Below are 20,055 nucleotides of genomic sequence, written 5' to 3'. Positions count from 1 at the left end.
TACACATTCACATCTGACTGAAGATTGGCCCCATTTATTTTTGGCGTTGCAAACTCTGCAGTACAAGGCACAAGTGATGTGAAGCTCATAAAGTGAGGCAAATAGAAATAATCAGCTGATGAAGTGTAGATGTGGAAATAGGTGCATTCGATCAGCTGACTGTGTTTTCACAATAAAAGTAGTTTCTTAATGAATGTCCTGTACTCGTCTTAAAATCTCATAACATCAGCTTTGAATGTTCCTCTTGGATGTTCTTCTTGACCCTCAGAGAAGGAGAAAATGCTGAGTCGTGTCTTTCAGACATGTCCTTTCCTAACAAAAATGACAGGAAACATAAAACATTATTGCAGAACAAATGTGTTATTTATGAAAGAGGTATGTTTGTGTGTTTAGGGGCTGTAGATATAACTATTTTGTAATTGTAATGTTTGTTTGTTTTTTCAACAGTGAGCAACAAAGACAATCAGATTATGAATGAACAGTATGAAGGTCATCAACATTGAAATATATTTTATTATCAAAATAATATTTAACTGTTATCAAAACGTAGTGCAACTAGAAGCTTGCTCTGTTGTCTCACTGAAAGAATAACTTTTACCACGTTTTTTACAGACAATATTGAGAGATAAATAGTAGCAGTTCTCACTATGTGTTAAATATCTTTGCCTTCAATACATTAAATTAGAAAGCTGACAAAATAATATTGCTTGTTAACATCTAAATGTAACTTTTTGCATGGAAAAAACCCTCAACTTAACTGATGTGTAGGTGATCTAGTATTTAGTATTGTTTAATGGAATGTATATCAGTGTATTAAAGTCAATACTTCATTCATTTAAACCAATATCTTTCTTTATTCTTTGTACAGTATAAATAGAGTCTTTATACCTGTGCTGAAGTTCACTGCTGTGAGGAGTCCAGTTCTGTCTCTCACTCTCTGGTCCAGCCTGTCTGCATCACCTGGACACTTTAAACCAGGGGTGGGGAACCTCCGGCCCCCGGGCCGTATACGGCCCGCGAGACAATTTGATACGGCCCTCGAGGTAATTTATAAATACACGCAAAAAAGAAATCTAGACCGCAAAAGAATTAAACAAGCGAGAGCCTGTTTTTCCTGGACAAGATCAGGGTCCTTGAACACAACACGAGCCTAACGTGTCATCACGTGGTATATGTCTCGTCCATGGTCTCGTCTGACAGGGGTGCAGTTCTGTCGGAGAGCACGGCTCCGGCACTTCAGATCAGAGTCCTGCACGGGTCTGATTGTCAAGACCCGCTCCCGCCCCGCACCCGCGACGTGCAATACCGAACCCGCCCCGCCCCGCCACCCGCACATATTGCCAATAGTTCCGCAACCCGACCCGACCCGCCGGCACAAGACCCGCAACCCGACCCGAACCCGCATAGCCTATATATAAGCAGTGAAAACGTGCAATTATTAACACACACAGTTGCATATTTGGCTCAAAAAGCCTGGGATGTTGGTTATTTTCTGCATCTAGGATGACACCAAAAGCCTCCCAGACGTTGGATTTCGCTCTTGAGGAAGAGTTATTGAAAATGCTGTATTCTCAGAGAGCTTCACCTCAGCCATTCAGAATGTGGTGCGCTCAGCAGCAGATAGATGCGCTGCAGAGGTTATGAATATGCTCGGTCCCGCGGGGGAGAGGTCTGAGGATTTAAACATTAAACTAAATTATTATTATTTAAATATATTTATTATGCAACACCCGCAACCCGACCCGCATCATCTTTGTTTTACCCAGAACCGAACCCGGAAAAAAGCGTTTGAAAAAATACCACCCGCAAATCACCTTTTTTGCGGGTCACCCGTCGGGTACCCGCGGATACCCGACCCGATGCAGGACTCTGCTTCAGATACGGAGCATGCCACATGCTGCAGTTTTTGCGTGGCTGTGTCTTTAGTTGTGAGCCCAGTGGCGATTTGTCCATCTGTCACACTGATCATACAGTCAATAACTTTGTTGTTATTAGCATCTGGTTAGCTAGCTATGCTAACGAATATAAGAAGCTTTTTCTACAACCATTGAGGTAAAGGCACATCTTTATATTATCATTATAGTTATAAAAAAATAAGAGAACAAAGTAAACGGGTATAAAATACTTTATGACAGTAAAAAAAAGTTGTTATTAATAAACAAGTATACAGTTTGAAAGGGAAGTGATTTGTAAAATATCCATAAAGAAAAATAAATCACCTTACAGTTCTGTTTCATATGGGTGTTGAGAGATGTATCCATAGATCTCTTAATGTTGCTCTCAAAGTGCACCATATTGATGCTTTTAACTTCAACATTTAAAAAAGAATCTTCCCGGGGGAGCATGCCCCCATACCCCCCTAGAGGAGGTTAGGTCCCCCCCCCCCACTTTAAATCATGTTCACCTGGATAGGGAACTAAATTGCACACATCTTGTGTCCATATTTCTGTTTTGGTGGTCATGCTACAACCGTGCACGCATACGCGAGTCATGGCAAGATATCTGGATTAAGAGGTTGCTTTTACTTTGCACAGCATGAAAGAAAGGCCAAATGAATGGGCTTTGATTTTAGTATTTTTAAGCAGCGGTAAATAATTTGTATGGCCCTCGGAGGATGTTGAAAAAATTGGAATGGCCCTTGAGAGGAAAAAGGTTCCCCACCCCTGCTTTAAACAAACAGATATATATGTAAAGTACCATGTGTACAAACAATATAACTGATTCTCTTCTGTTGAACATGTTGGATTGTGTATTGTCCGAGTCAGGGTCCTTTTTATTTTACTGTAACTTTGGAAGTTGTGTTACCAATGCTACTGTTTATTTTATACCAATTTGGTAATGCAATTAATAAAAACAACAAGGTTTGGGTTCGTTCTTCAGATGACTGTGACGTTAACATGTAAGCTCAATAATGAACTTCAGCTCAACCAACCATATTGTAATATCTAAGTAATCATCTTGAAATATGACATTAATAATTGTAATATACACACATCTTATTGTTGGGTTGATTTCACATACACTACTTCGACATTAGCTTGTCTACATACTTGAGCATAGCCAATCTAAATTAACCTTAGCGATGCATACAGTTCCTACCTACATAATAAAATATCTCTCTAAGTTACAAGGATGACCTTATTTTATCAACCTCAAACAGAAGCCGTTTGTTCTACAGTATTATCCCACTTAACGCTTAACACTTGTCTATTTCGTTTTAACCTTTATATATACAGTCTAGGATTTTAACTTGGAGGCTACGATTAGCATCGTTAGCACAGATGTAGCTACCACTCGCTTACACACTAACCCAAGCCTTAACATTCATTACGTAGCTGATTAAAATCATAAACACATAAATAAGTACTCAAATTTCTCTGACCGTAAAAACCGCATTCATGCACCGTCTGTTTTAACCGCAGAGCGAGTCACAATAGTCCGATATATAAGCATGAAGAACAAACAAACACGGCCGGGGTCAAGTTGTGTTCCCAGGATGAACTGAGCAGGCAGAGTGCCTGTAGCTTCACGGAGCAGCTAGCAGAGAGACAAGAAGCTAACAGCAGCAGTCACTTGACAGAGCTGTCACTCAATGTGACCATGCCCTAATTTATGCAAAAACTTTAAGACCTAATATAAATAAAAGGGTCGCGTTAGAAAACAATTCATTCACAGATTCATAATCATGAAAGTGGAATCTAACTATATCCATAATAATATTGATTGCATCCATGGGTAGAAACATGTTTATTTCTCCTGTAAAATTGGGCATTTTAACATGGGGGTCTATGGAAATTGCTCCTTTCTGCAGTCAACGCCTATCGGCCAATATATGGACTGCAGTGTGTGGCACTTCCATATTGGTGTCCCGGCTCTTCCCCAGAGTTTGCCGCTTGGTGTGAACGCGATTTACTAGATAGTTCCAGTAAATAAAAGTTCCGGGGAAAAGTTCCGGGAACTATTCCTGGGAAAAGTACTTGGTGTGAAAGCGCCTATTGGAGGTTATTTGACCCAAGATCAGATTCATGCTAAAAATTGAGTATGTTGTGTAATAAAATTGCACACACATCTTTGTTGTTGGTTCGTTTCTAGGACACTGTATCCCACTTTTAATTGGACTTTGGAGATTTGTATTACTTAGAGTAATGACATGGGGTTATAAGTAAAGAAGAAGCCCAAGTCCTGCAGAGGGCAAGGAAATCCATACTGAAGGGTTGACTAGGTATGTCATGAAAATGTATGAAGAGCTAGGATGAAATGAATGTTTGAATTGTACATTAATAGTGAACTTAATATTTTGTTAAATGTTTAGAACTGAAAAAATATAAATGTTCATCCTGTATGATAACTGAATTACAGGGGCGCTTAAGCATGGAAACAGAAAGCAGCCTCAACTGGACTGATGTTCTCACTAAGATACATCCCTGCTATAAAATAGATGTCTCGTACGTGCTGAGAAACAACCCTTCTGCAATCTGTGTATTGTTTCACGTTTTTCTTGGCTCATTATCTGTTGTAACTGTAGGTGGAAACCTGCTTGTAATAATCTCAATCATTTACTTCAAACAGCTCCACACTCCTACTAACTCTCTCATTCTCTCTCTTGCTTTGGCTGATCTGCTTGTTGGAGTAATAGTATTTCCTCTCACCATGGAATTCTCTATAACCTATTGTGTGTACCATAAAGCTTTATTTTGCAAAGTACGGAGCACCTTTGATGTAACGCTGTGCACATCTTCTATTCTAAATTTGTGTTGTATTTCTATTGACAGATATTATGCAGTGTGTCAGCCTCTGACCTATAGAACTAAAATCTCTGATCCTGTTGTTGTGGTTATGATCTTGGTGAGTTGGGGGATTTCTGTCTTTATTGGTATTGGTTTCGTAATTTTAGGAACTAACCAGGAAATTCGGTTGATTGATGCCATAATGGCAAACATTTTCGGACTTGTTTTCTCATTTTACCTCCCAGTGATTGTGATGCTGTGTATCTACCTGAAGATTTACGTTGTGGCACAGAAACAGGCACGCAACATCCACAACACAACTACAAAGTCTGGGGCAACTGTCAGCAAGATGGAGAGAAAGGCCACCAAAACTCTTGCTATTGTGATGGGAGTTTTTCTGATGTCTTGGCTTCCTTTCTTTCTTTGTACCACTGTTCTTTCTTTCAGTCATGTCTTCATGCCACTTCCTTTTATTGAATTACTTAATTGGCTTGCACTGTCAAATTCAATGCTCAACCCACTTATTTATTCTTTCTTTTACAGATGGTTTAGAACAGCTTTCCGAATGATAATTTCTGGGAAAATAATTTCTGGGGATTTTACTAACTCAAAACTGCTCTGATTCATTGTTGAGTTGTGCTGAATTTCTATAAGATGTTCTTTTTCAAAAACAAATGTAAATGTTTCCAAGATTTTCTTCGCTAATATTAAAAAAATGTTGGAGAACAGAATCCTGTCGTTTGCTTTTGGGTATTTCATGACACAAGGTCAGGATTTTAAAGATTGTATTCATATTTGGTTGCAAATTTAGACAATATTTCATAAAGAGCAGTAATATCCTGCAGCTTTGACCATAATCCACTCCACAAAAAAAGAAATCTGTATATGAATGCCATCATTTAGTCATACTGAGAATCCTGAACAACTACAGATATTATGTGCTTTTGGAGAATCTCAAAAATATAAATATTTCTCAAGTATTACAATCCTTCAGTTTCTCAAACAATGCTTTAACATTTTAAGATAGGGTTGATTATTTGATACCAGTTTAAATGAAGCAGTTTTCTTAAACAATCAAATACTCAACATCATTTCAGAAAAGGCTTGTGATGTTGAGTAAAGAGGGTCCAGCTTGAGTGTGAGAAATCCGGTTACCATAATTGACACTTTGGCTAAGGAAGACATTTTCAGTGAGAACAATCTTATAATGTAGAAAACATCATAAGAAGCTTTGGAAGTGCCCTAAGAAATTGTACATGCACGTATAATATCCAATCTTAGTCCTCTGGTATTAGAGCTCAGTGTCCCAAATCAGAACTCTGTTCATTCATGGGGGCTTAACAATCTTTTGCTATCTAAAGAAGGATTTATGCAGTAATTTTTTGAACAGATTGACTCTTTTCTGAAAACTAACATAACTACTGATGTACAAATGTAAACTTTCTGTTTACTTACAACCCTTAGGCAATCAAAACATTGGTAGAATACAACTTGCCCCCAACCATTGGGTGGGGCTATCTGGCCAAAGGTTAAATACAGGCTTACAGTTGAGCCTGCCTAGCCAGTGCCACAGACATTTTGGTTAATGGATAAGAATAAAATTCATGATGAGGTATTTTGTATTTATCCTTTTCACCATATGTTTCGCCCAGCTTTAGGGCGACATAATGTATCGCCCAGCTTTAGGGCGACATAATGTACTGGCACTTACAGTGAAAGCAGTATTGCTATTTCTTTGCGTAACGTTGCCAGCCTTACCAACCTTAAGCTGCCAAAGAAACAGCTTTAAGCTTTCGAATGAAATGTTATTCAGTTAAAACTTATTTTCAGGGAAGAAACTAACTATTTAAATTTACAATATGTGATTACTTTATCCTAAACATTTTTATTTGAGTATTTACAACAATGTTTGTAGCTGTTGGGAGCGGCTGGCTTTAGGAGAGTAACCGTTCTGCTTAAAAAAAACATGTCAATAATTTTTTTATAATCAGACCTACACCTGCCTGAACGGTAGACACAGGTCCGCAGTGCAAATCTCACCATACGGTGTTAGATAACCATTCCAATTTAAATTAAGAGAGCCACACATTTGCTGTTTACTAGCAAGATAGCTAACATTTGCTAACTAGCTTTTTAGATGGGTAGCAAATAGCTTTATATACAGATAGAAAGAAAGAAAGACAGACAGACAGTTTGTTCATTAACTTGTTTTATAAATGTCAACACTGGAACTTTCTCTAACCTTTTGGCAGTGAGTAATTATAACAAATTCAACATTAGTTTGACTATGGAGTCTAACCCGCTGATATGTTTTGGTACTTTTTCGTAGCTCCTCATCAAGGGGGACACGTATGCCACGAGACACTACAGAGTTATTAAAATCATATAAGATTTTTGGCCATTGTCATATATCATCCTGACAGCTTGTTAAAATGGTAGCTACGGTAAGCTAGCTAACTAGGTGTGGATAGAAAACTGTAAGTAGCTTGATTTACAGACAGACTCTATCCATCCATCCATCTTCTCCCGCTTATCCTTGGTCGGGTCGCGGAGGTAGCAGTTCCAGCAGAGAGCCACAAACATTCCTTTCCCTGGCCACATCAACCAGCTCTGACTGGGAGATTCCAAGGCCCTCCCAGGCCAGCGAAGAGATATAATCCTTCTACCTGGTCCTAGGTCTACCCTTCGGTCTCTTCTCAGCTGAACGTGCCTGGAACACCTCCCTTACTAGGTGCCTGAACCACCTCAACTGGCTCCTTTCGACGCGAAGGAGGAGCGGTTCAACTCTGAGTCCCTCCCGAATGACTGAACTTCTCACCTTATCCCTAAGGGAGACGCCCGCCACCCTGCGGAGGAAACCCATCTCGGCTGCTTGTATCCGCGACCTCGTTCTTTCGGTCATGACCCATCCTTCAGGACCATAGGAGAGGGTAGGAGCGAAAATGGCCAGGTAGACAGAGAGCTTTTTGTCGCACCTTTTCGTCACGACGGTGCGGCAAAGCGGCTGCAGTATGGCTCCCGCTGCTCCGATTCTCCGGCCCATCTCACGCTCCATTGTTCCCTCACTCTAGAACAAGACCCTGAGATACTTGAACTCCTTCACTTGGGGTAAGGATTCATTCCCTACTTGGAGTGGACAGTCCATTGGTTTCCTGCTGAGAACCATGGCCTCAGATTTGGAGGTGCTGATCCTCATCCCAGCCGCTTCACACTCGGTTGCGAACCGATCCAGTGAGTGCTAAAGGTCACAGACCGATGAAGCCATTAGAACCACATCATCTGCAAAAAGCAGTGGTGCAATCCTTAGTCCACCGAACTGCAGACCCCCTTCCCCACGACTACGCCTCGAAATCCTATCCATGATTATTAAAAACAGGATTGGTGACAAAGCGTAGCCCTGGCAGAGGCCAACCCTCACCGGAAATGGGTCCGACTTACTGCCGAGGACCCGGACACAGCTCTTGCTTTGGGAGTACAGAGATTGGATGGCCCTGAGTAGAGACCCCCTCACCCCATACTCCTGCAGCATCTCCCACAGTAACTCCCTGGGAACCTGGTCATACGCCTTCTCCAAATCTACAAAACAGATGTAAACCGGATAAGCGTACTCCCAGGCCCCCTCCAGGATCCTTGCGAAAGTAAAGAGCTGATCCGTTGTTCCATGACCAGGACGGAATTTGCATTGTTCCTCCTCATTCTGAGGTTCGACAATCGGCCTTACCCTCCTTTCGAGTATCTTAGAGTAAACTTTCCCGGGGAGGCTGAGTAGTGTGATGCCTCTATAATTGGCACACACCCTCTGATCCCCTTTTTTAAAAAGGGGAACCACCACCCCGGTCTGCCACTCCTTCGGTACTGTTTCCGACTTCCACACAACGTTGATGAGACGTGTCAACCATGACAGTCCCTCAACACCCAGAGCCTTCAGCATTTCTGGGCGGATCTCGTCCACCCCCGGGGCTTTGCCACTGTGGAGTTGTTTGACTACCTCATTGACCTCCCCCCGGGAGATTGGTGTTGATCCCCCGTCATACTGCAGCTCTGCCTCTACCATAGAGGGCGGAGTTTTCGGGATCGGGAGTTCCTCAAATTGTTCCTTCCAACACTACATCAGTTGAGGTCAACAGCGTCCCATCCTTACTGTACACAGCATGAATGGTTCCGTGCTTCCCCCTCCTGAGGTGTCGGACAATTTTCCAGAACAACTTTGGTGCCACCCGAAAGTCCTTTTCCATGGCTTCTCAGAACTTCTCCCACACCTACTGCTTTGCCTCGGCCACGGCTGAGGCTGCTGCCCTTCGGGCCTGTCGGTGCCTTGCAACTGACTAAGGAGTCCCCCGGGATAACATATCCCTGAAGGCCTCCTTCTTCAGTCGGACGGCTTCCCTGACCACTGATGTCCACCAGGAGGTTTGAGGGTTGCCGCTCCTTGAGGCACCTGAGACCACAGCTCCCCGCCACGGCTTCGGCAATAGAGGCTTTGAACACCGCCCACTCTGGTTTAATGTCCCCAGCCTCCACAGGGATGCTCGAAAAGCTCCGCCAGAGGTGTGAGTTGAAGGCCTCCTGAACTTGGGCCTCCTCCAGATGTTCCCAGTTCTACCGCACTACACAGACAGACAGACTGATGGATTGAAACAAAGATAGATAACGTTTGCTAGCTAAATAGCTAATGTTCGCTTGCTCAATATGGCTCAACTGGCTGATATGTTTAGGTGTTTTCAGTAGCTCCTCATAGCAAGACACTACAGACTTATCAAAAAGATTGGGCCAATGTCATCACCCTGCAAGTCACAAACAGAGGATGTGTGTGGAACTTTGAAACCATCTTATCACCACAGTGTAGCTGTAAATGAGTTTGAATACAATTAATTGGTAATACTGCTGCTAGTGCTAAATTTGACACATAAACGTTTGAACCAGAAGTTTGGAAAAGAGACAAGGCTACATAAGGTGAATAATTAATTATTTTAGCACTCTAGACAAAATAACCAACAAGTCCTCCAACTCATTCGACCAAATAGGTAGATTGTTCAAGCGCTTATTACGACCAAAGGTTGATTGTTCAAGCGCTTATTACGACATATAATCACGTTTTAAAGTTATTGACCTCTAGTGCTCCCGTTGACTGCAAACGCTTTGGTGGGTCGTATTATTCACAAATAACCGTCTCTGGAAAATCCTAAATTGTACGATAGTTAGGCCATTAAAATGCTTTTTGATTAGATTCCTAGCGAGAAGTGTATATTGTACTTTTAGAGTCTACGTCCAGTGGATGTGTGGGATCTATAGTTTGATAGATATTACAAAGATTATTTGAGGTTTCGCCAGGAGAACGTGTATATACTACGTCTTTCCCCTATTCATTTCTATTGACGGCAGCGTCCATGTAAAGTTAGCATCAACCCCCCTCACGAGGTGAGAACAGTATTTCCGGTCTCAAAGTTTTCATAAGAAAACCGCATTCCCCTCACCGTCAAATGATTTTACAGTGATATATGCAGAACTCATCAACTAAAAAACATCAGTTTATCCTTGTTAATTACACAACATTGATTGGTTTAAATTGTGTTCAATGCTTTTTTGTTTTTCCCATATATATTTCCCTTTCGATTCTGAGAGACACATTTCTTTTTTCAGAGGTTTTGAAAACACATAACTACCAATAATCCTCAGCTATCGTTCCAACTTGGTGATTGGATGTTTTAGCCGCAATGCACGTTGGGATATGATGTTTATGTGATATGACATTCGAAAACATAAAAAAAAGAAGAAAAGAATACTTTAATCCGAGTGTGCTTTCTTTTCTCCTTGAAAGTCATCACATAACGGCATTGTAATACACGATTCGACCGCATTCAATATTACACATTGGCAACACTTTATATTAAGGTACACAAATTAACCATAAACTAGTTGTCAATGAACATGCATATTAGCAGTATATTGGCTCTTTATCAGTCATTATAAAACACTTATTAATGCCTTATTCTACATGACCATATTCTACAAGTAATAAGCCATTAGTTGAGAGTTTTTCCTCAATAGCCCTCTAATTAGTGCTTATTTATTGCAAGTAAGGAAGTTGTTGTACATGAGTTTTGGTCTCAATATGCTCTGCTCAATATGGGCCTAATAAGGCAGTAGTACCACAAGAATAGTTATTCTTGGCCACAACACTTAACAAATATGATCTATGCTTAGGTAACAAAACATGAAACTATAAATGTTAATGCTGTCTAAATAAATCAAAATTAGGTATTTCTATCTAATAATATGTTCCCTATTTTAAAGTGAAGTCTTGTTCATAACCAATAAGCTAGTAGTTTGACTCTAATTAGGTATTTATATCTAAGAACATATTCCCTATTTTAAAGTGAAGTCTTGTTCATAAACAATAAGCTAGTAGTTTGACTCTAATTAGGTATTTCTATCTAAGAATATGTTCCCTATTCTAAAGTGAAGTCTTGTTCATAACCAATAAGCTATTAGTTTCACTCTAATTGACCTGAAAAGGTTCCCTATTTTAAAGTTGCCTCCTCTTCACACTTAATAAATACATTATACCACACAACTACTGAAATTAACCTCAACAGTACATGAACAAAGTGGGCACACATTGAAATATCTGTTTTATTAATGAACCATGGAGAGGCGTGTGGCGCAGTGGATAGAGCGTTGGTGTTCCGATCAGGGGAGCACAGGTTCAAACCCCAGTGCAGTCAGCATGTTGTTGTGTCCCTGGGCAAGACACTTCACCCCAAATTGCTCCTGTGGGGATTGCCCACAGTATTGAGTATGTAAGTCGCTTTGGATAAAAGCGTCTAACAAGTGACATGTAATGGGTCAGTGTATGTTTTGGTCATTGGATTTTCTTTTCACAAATGGATATTCAAAAACAAAAAACGATTGGATATTTGATTTTCGTTTTCAAATTGAAAAACCAAAATTGAATTACAAGGCGTTTTTCTTTATCATGGTCAAAACTGGGTTTAATAAACTTAAAAAACGGGATGATTTTCATTTTCTGCTTCTCAAAACAAAAAATAAAATCACTAGAAAACAGAAACAAAAAACCCCCCGTTTTTTCATATTCTGCTACCGAAGGTTGTCTTTCAAAATAAGACCGCAGATGAGGACGGTCAATCCGTGTATCTACGGTCCATTTGTTTTCACAACGAAAACAGCTAAGATGCATATTGAGCCCAGAAAATGAATGTTATTAAGGGCTGTAAATATAATAGGCCTATGTCTAAAATGGACAACATTGTTTGGAGATTTCAACTATACAACAATTCTGCACTGGGGTCAGCTCAGCCGTCTCTCGAGTATTTTAAGAGGATATGGTAGACATGATATCAGCAATACTTCCAGTCAGTAGTCCGGCAGCAGCATTTTTACCCCTTGGAAAGTCTTGCCCTGGACTTTCATTGAAATTAATAACAATATTGATATTATATAGATATATAGATATAGCATATTTGATGCAGCCTTTCTGAACAAAATAAAATACTCAAATCAAGAATATTTGTAATGTTCTGCACAGATAGTGCCTTACCCCTCTATGGCATGACTTTTTATTTTGGGAGGAAAAAAATGTTTCACAGTGTGTTTTAGGAGCTTAAGGGTCCCTGATATTATATCAATTATAAAATGTGTGTCTGTGTCTGTGTGTGTGTGTGCAGTGGTGTAGTCTACTTTTTTGTAGTGGGTATACTGTAATAATTGTATTCATCCTGTCTCGAAGCAACACCTCATGAACACCATCACACTTACTAATGCATAGACTATTCTTGAGACTGGTTATGTGTTATCAACATGTCAATGTATTATAAGCATTTTTATGTGACTTTTAACTGCCAGAGACATTAACAATAAAAAAATAAAAGAATGAACAATGATGGAAAAAGCCCACTTATCTTCTAGGGTTGAACAATTAATCGACATTTTTATCAAAATCTCAATATGGCCTACTGCAAACACTGTCTCTGACACAGCTCTCACCAAATTTCCAACTAAATCCTGTCCACCCTTCTCCGTGAGCTCCTGGGCTATTTTGTGTGCTCTGGACGTCTCATGTTGTCTAATCTTGTTTCTCAAAGAGGCCAGAGATGTTGATCTGCTTGAATCTGAGGACTGGATCTTAAAGTGCACCCACTCCTCAGACATAGACACTCGTTGTTCTGTGAGGACACCTGTTGATTTTGTAGCGCTGCAAAGAGCACAACTTGGAAATAAACAAAACCATGACTAATTAGCATAATACACGTTTTTACCAATAATATCTGCAGAAAAGAGCCAAGATTTACTCAAAAGTATTTAATAAACTGCTTACAATATTTACATCATGGCTAACAAATGCATGAAAAGCAGATAAAAGAAGAAAAATGTTCCACTTTTTCAAAAGCTAATTATTTGACAACTACTGATAACTAACATATAGTAATATAATGGTGCAAATGTTTTAAATGCACTTTTAACATGACCATGAATTAACTCTCATTTGCATAGTCATTGACTTTATGAATTTCTGTTGTTTAGATCAGCTTTCCTTTGCATGTGTGCTGACATTTACCTAACTTTCTGTCCCTCCACTCTAACCAAGGATGCCTGTTCTTACATTCCAGCTACTGTTACGTTAATGATAACCATGCTAATTCCACTTACCGGGTAAATTTGCGGTAGCGCCGGGCTCGTTCTCTGTCACCTTTAGGACAGCCGCCTGACCTGGCTCTTCTTCTGCAGTGGTAATAGGGGAAAACTTCGGAAAACATTAAAATATTTTCGTCTGTTTTCGTTTCATGTTTGCTTCCTGTTTAGCGCTCCGCGAACTTGAATGATGGAAGGATCAAATTCTGATAACGTTAGAGAAACGTGGGGTTTGTCAGAGGCGAACAAAGTGTGTTGCTGTTGCTTAGCAACAGGCCAAAGGCGACGGAAGCCCCAGACGTCCAAAAGTATTAACACAGAAGGGGGCAAAAGCGTGAAAGCGAAGTCAAAAAATGATGTTGTTACGTATCATCGCTGATTTTTAAGAGGGCATACGGAAATCACTGGCATTTTCTAGTGGGTATACGGCGTATACCAGCGTATCACGTAGACTACACCACTGTGTGTGTGTGTGTGTGTGTGTGTGTGTGTGTGTGTGTGTGTGTGTGTGTGTGTGTGTGTGTGTGTGTGTGTGTGTGTCTGTGTCTGTGTGTAAGTGTCTCTGTGTGTAAGTGTCTCTGTGTGTAAGTGTCTATGTGTGTGTGTGTGTGTGTGTGTGTGTGTGTGTGTGTTTTAATCAGCGTTAAAAAACCTTTCTTCCTGAGACTGATATTGTTGGACAGAGTACTTTAAGAGGATGGTAGACATGATATCAGCAATACTTCCAGTCAGTACTCCAGCAGCAGCATTTTTACCCCTTGGAAAGTCTTTAGAGTCTGGCATGGATAGCTGGTCACAAATATCCTTCAGCAAAGTGACACATCTGTCGCATACTTGGCCTCTTATGATGCTGCTGTCTTTTAATATATAATTATTCCTCAGCCGCTAGTTCGTACCTCGCAGGTTCTTCAGTCTCATCAGCCTCATCCTTCAATCAGTCCCAGTCAACGCCTCCAGCACACTTCCAGTGTCTGACTCCATATGATATTGTCTGATGCTGTAAGGGTGATGCCCCATGATCACAAAATGATCCCTCTAGAGTCTGAGTGCCAAGGACCTCGTATTATGTCTGTCATTAATGTTACATCACCCATTATAACAATTTTCTTTCCTTTTTTCTCTTCTCTTAACTGAATAGTCCTGTCTTTAACAGTGGCGGCCGGCCCATAGGGGCGCTAGGGGCGCCGCCCCACCTCTTCCCACATTAAAAATTAAAATTAAAATTTAAAAAATTTAAATAAAAAAAAAAATATTTTTTTAATTTAAATTTTTAATGAACAAGGTAAATATTATATAATTGGGATCAGTAAAATGTATAATCTACAATAAAATCTCGTTTAAAATGGTGTTAGGATGTCTAAAGTTACTGATAAATCACATGTTTCCTGCCTAGCCTTGCCCGTGTATCATTACCCTCTCTCGTGGGCGCTAAGAGAGGAGCCCTCAACCAGTGCAGCAGCAGCCACTAGCAGCTGACTGTTGCTATCTGTAAGCTATGGCTCCGAAACATAATTTCAGCCAATCTGCGTCGTCAAATCTGATGATCACTGGGCGCCAATGTCAGCGCCCGGTGCAGGGTTATGGCAGGGTTATGGCTAGAAAGTGTTATGTGTAAAACTCTTGCGAGAGTTTGCGAGTCACGTGGCTGAATGTTTACGTTTGACAGGCAGCCTTTTAGTTACGATCGTTAACATCAGTGGGCCACAGCAAATGATGGTGAGAAGCTAAACTATCTATCAATTATGTCAATGACAGGGAGTGTGATTACAGTGTGACTAGCTGGTTGCAAAGAGGTAAACACTGTCTTTTGTTTCCCATGCTTGCTCTTCAAACAGCCGGGGACAGATACTATGTGCCCGTGCTAAATAAACACACACACACACACACACACACACACACACACACACACACACACACACACACACACACACACACACACACACACACACACACACACACATTATTGTAGTTGGGTTTTGACAGCATCCATCAAACTAGATGTTTTGCCTTAATGGTCTGTTTTCTAATATTTCTGTGTTTCTGAACCACGTCTGTGTCTGCATATAATGTTCGTATTTAGTCTCTTCAGGGTTCCCGCGGGGTCTTAAAAAGGCTTACATTTGAAAATCTGAATGTAAGGCCTTAAAAAGGTCTTAAATATGACCAAAAAAATAAGAAAGGTCTTAAATATGATTGAGAAGGTCTTAAAAATGATTGGATTTGAAAGGTACTTCTGTGTTGCGATAGCGTCTAAATGTGTTTTGGGGGAAAGGTCCGGGCTGCAAAGTAACCAGTACGGTAATAGCCTTTCAGTTACCCCCAACAATTTGTGTTGAAATAAATCAACATGGGGGGACTTCCGGGTCACGCTCAAGATGGCAGCTTGATTTTCGCGCTCCCCAACGGTTTATTAAAATAACCCTGAAGACAACTGAGATATTATCAAATAGTGTATTTTTGCACATGATGGAAGACAGGGTTGCTACAAGAAGTAGGAAAATTATGTCTATGACCGAAAACATGGATGAACGGACACTGCAAGATCGCCGGAGTGTCGCTGGCTCTCCGACCCAGGACAGTAGCGAGGATGACGGGCCGGTTGATGCTAGCTTACGAAGCATACTGAACGAACTGAAGGACTTCAGACGGGACAACAAACAACAGCTTACAGAGATAAAACAAGAGCTACGTAGAACAAACAACAGACTGGATGAAGCCGAGGGGAGAATTGGCGAAGCAGAATCAGGACTAACAGCAGCAACGACGCTCCTGAAACGGCTTTTACAGCGCCAGATCAACATGGAGGCTAAACTGATAGACCAGGAAGGACGGGCTCGCAGAGACAACATTCGGATTTATGGGATACCAGAAGAGGCAGAGGGTAACAACATCCCCGGTTTCCTGGAAAATCTGCTGAGGGACTCGCTGGATTTCCCACATGATACGGAACTCAAAGTGGAGATGGCACACCGGGTGCCGGTGTTACAGTATAAGTTGAGTCATGACAACTGGCGACATTCTATTATTTTCGTCATAGGAATCCGGGGCGTGTACATTGAGGACCCATTGTTGACTTACCAGGAAAGAAACATCGTTTGTCGTTTACGTTCATCTTTTGCTATATCTGCCTTCCTAAGATCACTTTGCTGCACATTCAGTACTCGTATGTGAGGTTGTGGGTGAGAGTCCGATATCGTGACGCTTACAGGGAGGTATCGAACATTACAAAGTAGGTGACTGTGTGGATGCCTGTTCAAAACATTGCAAACTTCAATAAATCATTTAAATTATATATTTGTGTCCGACTTTCATTTGTTCATCGTTCTTAATGTGATGTATAGTAGCTTTGATAGCTGTCCATACCTTCAGACAGCCTAAAAGTAAAACACAAGTTGTTTATTCACAGCCCGAACGCTCATCGAGATGACTGGATCAGTCATGACAACTTGTGATCAGCTCCGATTAAATTGTGATATAAATTCTGTAGCTAACCTCCAGGGAGCACGTTTATTTTATGAAATACCTGTATCCCTCTCATCACAACAAGACTCTACACTGTGCAGGAAAAACAATTACATACATGAAAATAACCTTGATGCATGGGAATTAAACACACAAACTATCTTCCGTGGCTATACTGATATGTCACAGTAACGGTAAACCACAGAAAAGTAAGTCCAGCGGGGCACAAGTTGAATACATATAATACGGTAGTTCTATTATGCCTTTAAGCCTATACGTTTAACCCATAAGAACCCCGACCCATTTCTACTTTTGGGGAAATTAAGGGGAACGTCATTTAGACTAAATAGACACATTTCTGACAAGTAACCTCCCTAGTGTCAAATATCTGGGCTTTAATGGTAAAGTAACTCTTATTTATAACTTAATTAACAAGGATGATGTTTTGGTTTGCATTTGTTTGAACATGCTATGAATTGAAGAATAAAGCATATGTTAACTAAATATAATTGAATCAGCTAAATTAACTGACCAGACCATAATCATATTTCTAATTGTGCATATATGTCACTCCGGGTTTACTGTGAATGTTTAGGGTTAAAGTCCCGGTGTGACACCATGTGTCACAGCAATATTTATGGCATTTGTTTCATATCAATTTCATCAAGAAATGTTTCCACAACAGGTTAAATTTAATCAGAATCAGAATACCTTTATTCGTCCCACAGAGGGGACATTTACATTTGTTACAGCAGAAAAGAGCCGAAGACAGCTTAATGTTTAACAAATGACATGTCATGTAAGCATTTTTATTCTTAAATGGCTTGAATATTAACTTTAGCAACAAAAAACCTTTCCACATCTAGCTAGTTCTGTCACATGTTTTAGCCTGACACATGGACATCTTGGACATGTTGTTATGGGAAGACAAAAGCAAATGACAAGGACCATGACCCCAGACTGTTCAGTGTGTGTCACTTTGGGACTTCATGAGATAAAAAAGGCTAAAGCTGTATAAGGAACTTTCCAGAACATTTAAATTTCATGTGACACCCGTGTCTAAGCAATTCTGTCTGCCTTCCGTGTTCCTGTTGTTATTTACTTCCCCTCTGCCTTCTTCTGATGATTTATCTGTTAGTTTGTGTGTTTAATTCCCATGCATCAAGGTTATTTTCATGTATGTAATTGTTTTTCCTGCACAGTGTAGAGTCTTGTTGTGATGAGAGGGATACAGGTATTTCATAAAATAAACGTGCTCCCTGGAGAATAGCTACAGAATTGATATCACAATTTAATCGGAGCTGATCACAAGTTGTCATGACTGATCCAGTCATCTCGATGAGCTTTCGGGCTGTGAATAAACAACTTGTGTTTTACTTTTAGGCTGTCTGAAGGTATGGACAGCTATCAAAGCTACTATACATCACATTAAGAACGATGAACAAATGAAAGTCGGACACAAATATATAATTTAAATGATTTATTGAAGTTTGCAATGTTTTTGAACAGGCATCCACACAGTCACCTACTTTGTAATGTTCGATACCTCCCTGTAAGCGTCACGATATCGGACTCTCACCCACAACCTCACATACGAGTACTGAATGTGCAGCAAAGTGATCTTAGGAAGGCAGATATAGCAAAAAATGAACGTAAACGACAAACGATGTTTCTTTCCTGGTAAGTCAACAATGGGTCCTCAATGTAAACGCCCCGGATTCCTATGACGAAAATAATAGAATGTCGCCAGTTGTCATGACTCAACTTATACTGTAACACCGGCACCAAGAGCCACCGGCTCGCAGACGAAGCCCCGGTCCATCATTGCCAAGCTCGCGAGCTACAGGATCAAAGAAGAGGTGATCCGCAAAGCCTGGCAGAAAAGAGAGGTTTTCTACAATAATGCCCGCTTCTATGTGGACCACGACTACCCGCCTGCAATCCTTAAAAGGCGCATCGAATACGCTGAAGTGAAGAAAATGTTAAAGGAGAGAAAGCTGAAGTTCCAGACGCCCTATCCAGCAAGACTCCGAGTTTTCTACAGTGATGGCACCCGCCTGTATCAGAGCGCAACAGAGGCGACAGAAGACATGGCTTCACGGGGACTTCCAGTCACCGTCGTACCTGCCCCGACCGACCCGGACCAGAGGGAGCTTCAACTCCTGTCCACCTGGCAGGTGGCCGGGAGCCGGCGCTCCGGAGCTCCGGACAAGGCTGATAACAGAGAGAAAACCTCCCGGTCCCGGTACAAAGACAAACTGCAGGGATTCCAACGGAGATCCTCTGCAGATGAATGACAGCGTTTTTTGAATCACTGAGATGCAGATAAGTCTGTGGTTTTCTGTTATTTACTCCAGTCACCACCTGTTTACATTATATTACTATACTACTATTTACTTACAGATTAAGTTGGTTTGTTTTGAAGTGTTACTACGCCTACATCTTATTATTAAACTATGTAAAATTGTTGGGATGCCAATATATTAATAACGGACATTTTCCACCTTTGACACATTTAGTTATTTCAGTTATGACTGTGACCGTTATGCAGCCATCTCAAGGGGCCCTACTCTTATTAAAGAGCAGGCTTTCCCTTTATGGGTGCTCTAACATCTCGAGCCCCTCAAAGGCTCACCTAGAACGAGCCTCAATATTGGAAGCAAAAGACTTTGAGGAATGTAATGACATTCTGGTTCATATTATTCTGTTACTGTTATATTACTATGTTAATTTCTCGATGTTCACGAGAGTTACAGGGATGTACAATGTTCTGAGTGCTGGTCACTGTTCAGGGAGAAACTTAACAACTGCAACACCCATAGGAGACCATGGCTGATAACCATAACTTTAAAATTATTTCATTTAACGTAAACGGGGTTCTAAATCCGACCAAGAGAAGTAAGATTTTGAGTAAGATGAAAAAAGAGAATGCACACATTGTATTTTTACAGGAAACGCACCTTAACTCTACCGAACATGAAAAGTTGAAAAGAATGGGTTTTTCTAAAGTGTATTATTCATCTTATAAAACAGGCCACAGGAGAGGTGTAGCCATCTTATTATCTCATAGACTTTCATTTGAACATCTCTCAGAAATAAAGGACAAGGAGGGAAGATATTTATTAATTTCAGGAAAGATAGAAGGGGTCCAAATAACACTACTGAATGTTTATGCCCCCCCAGGAAGTGATCTAACCTTTTATAGAAAATTGTTTGA

At 40.6% G+C, this 20,055-nt stretch overlaps 1 protein-coding gene across 1 annotated transcript; it reads left to right on the top strand.

The window, feature by feature from the left end:
* Window positions 1-2,422: 2,422 nt before the first annotated feature.
* LOC307016961 (trace amine-associated receptor 1-like) lies at window positions 2,423-5,349 on the top strand (the record flags this gene model as incomplete). The annotated part of the gene is made up of 1 exon (XM_079646354.1): window positions 2,423-5,349. Exon 1 carries the CDS (start codon window positions 4,342-4,344, stop codon window positions 5,347-5,349), a length of 1,008 nt encoding a protein of 335 aa, XP_079502480.1. The 5' UTR covers window positions 2,423-4,341.
* Window positions 5,350-20,055: the final 14,706 nt, after the last annotated feature.

This window comes from Notothenia rossii (assembly GCF_949606895.1).
Source record: "Notothenia rossii genome assembly, chromosome: 8".
NCBI classification, from domain to species: Eukaryota; Metazoa; Chordata; class Actinopteri; order Perciformes; family Nototheniidae; genus Notothenia; species Notothenia rossii.
Note: the sequence above shows the minus strand (reverse complement) of the source record. Positions and strands in the feature narration are given on the sequence as shown.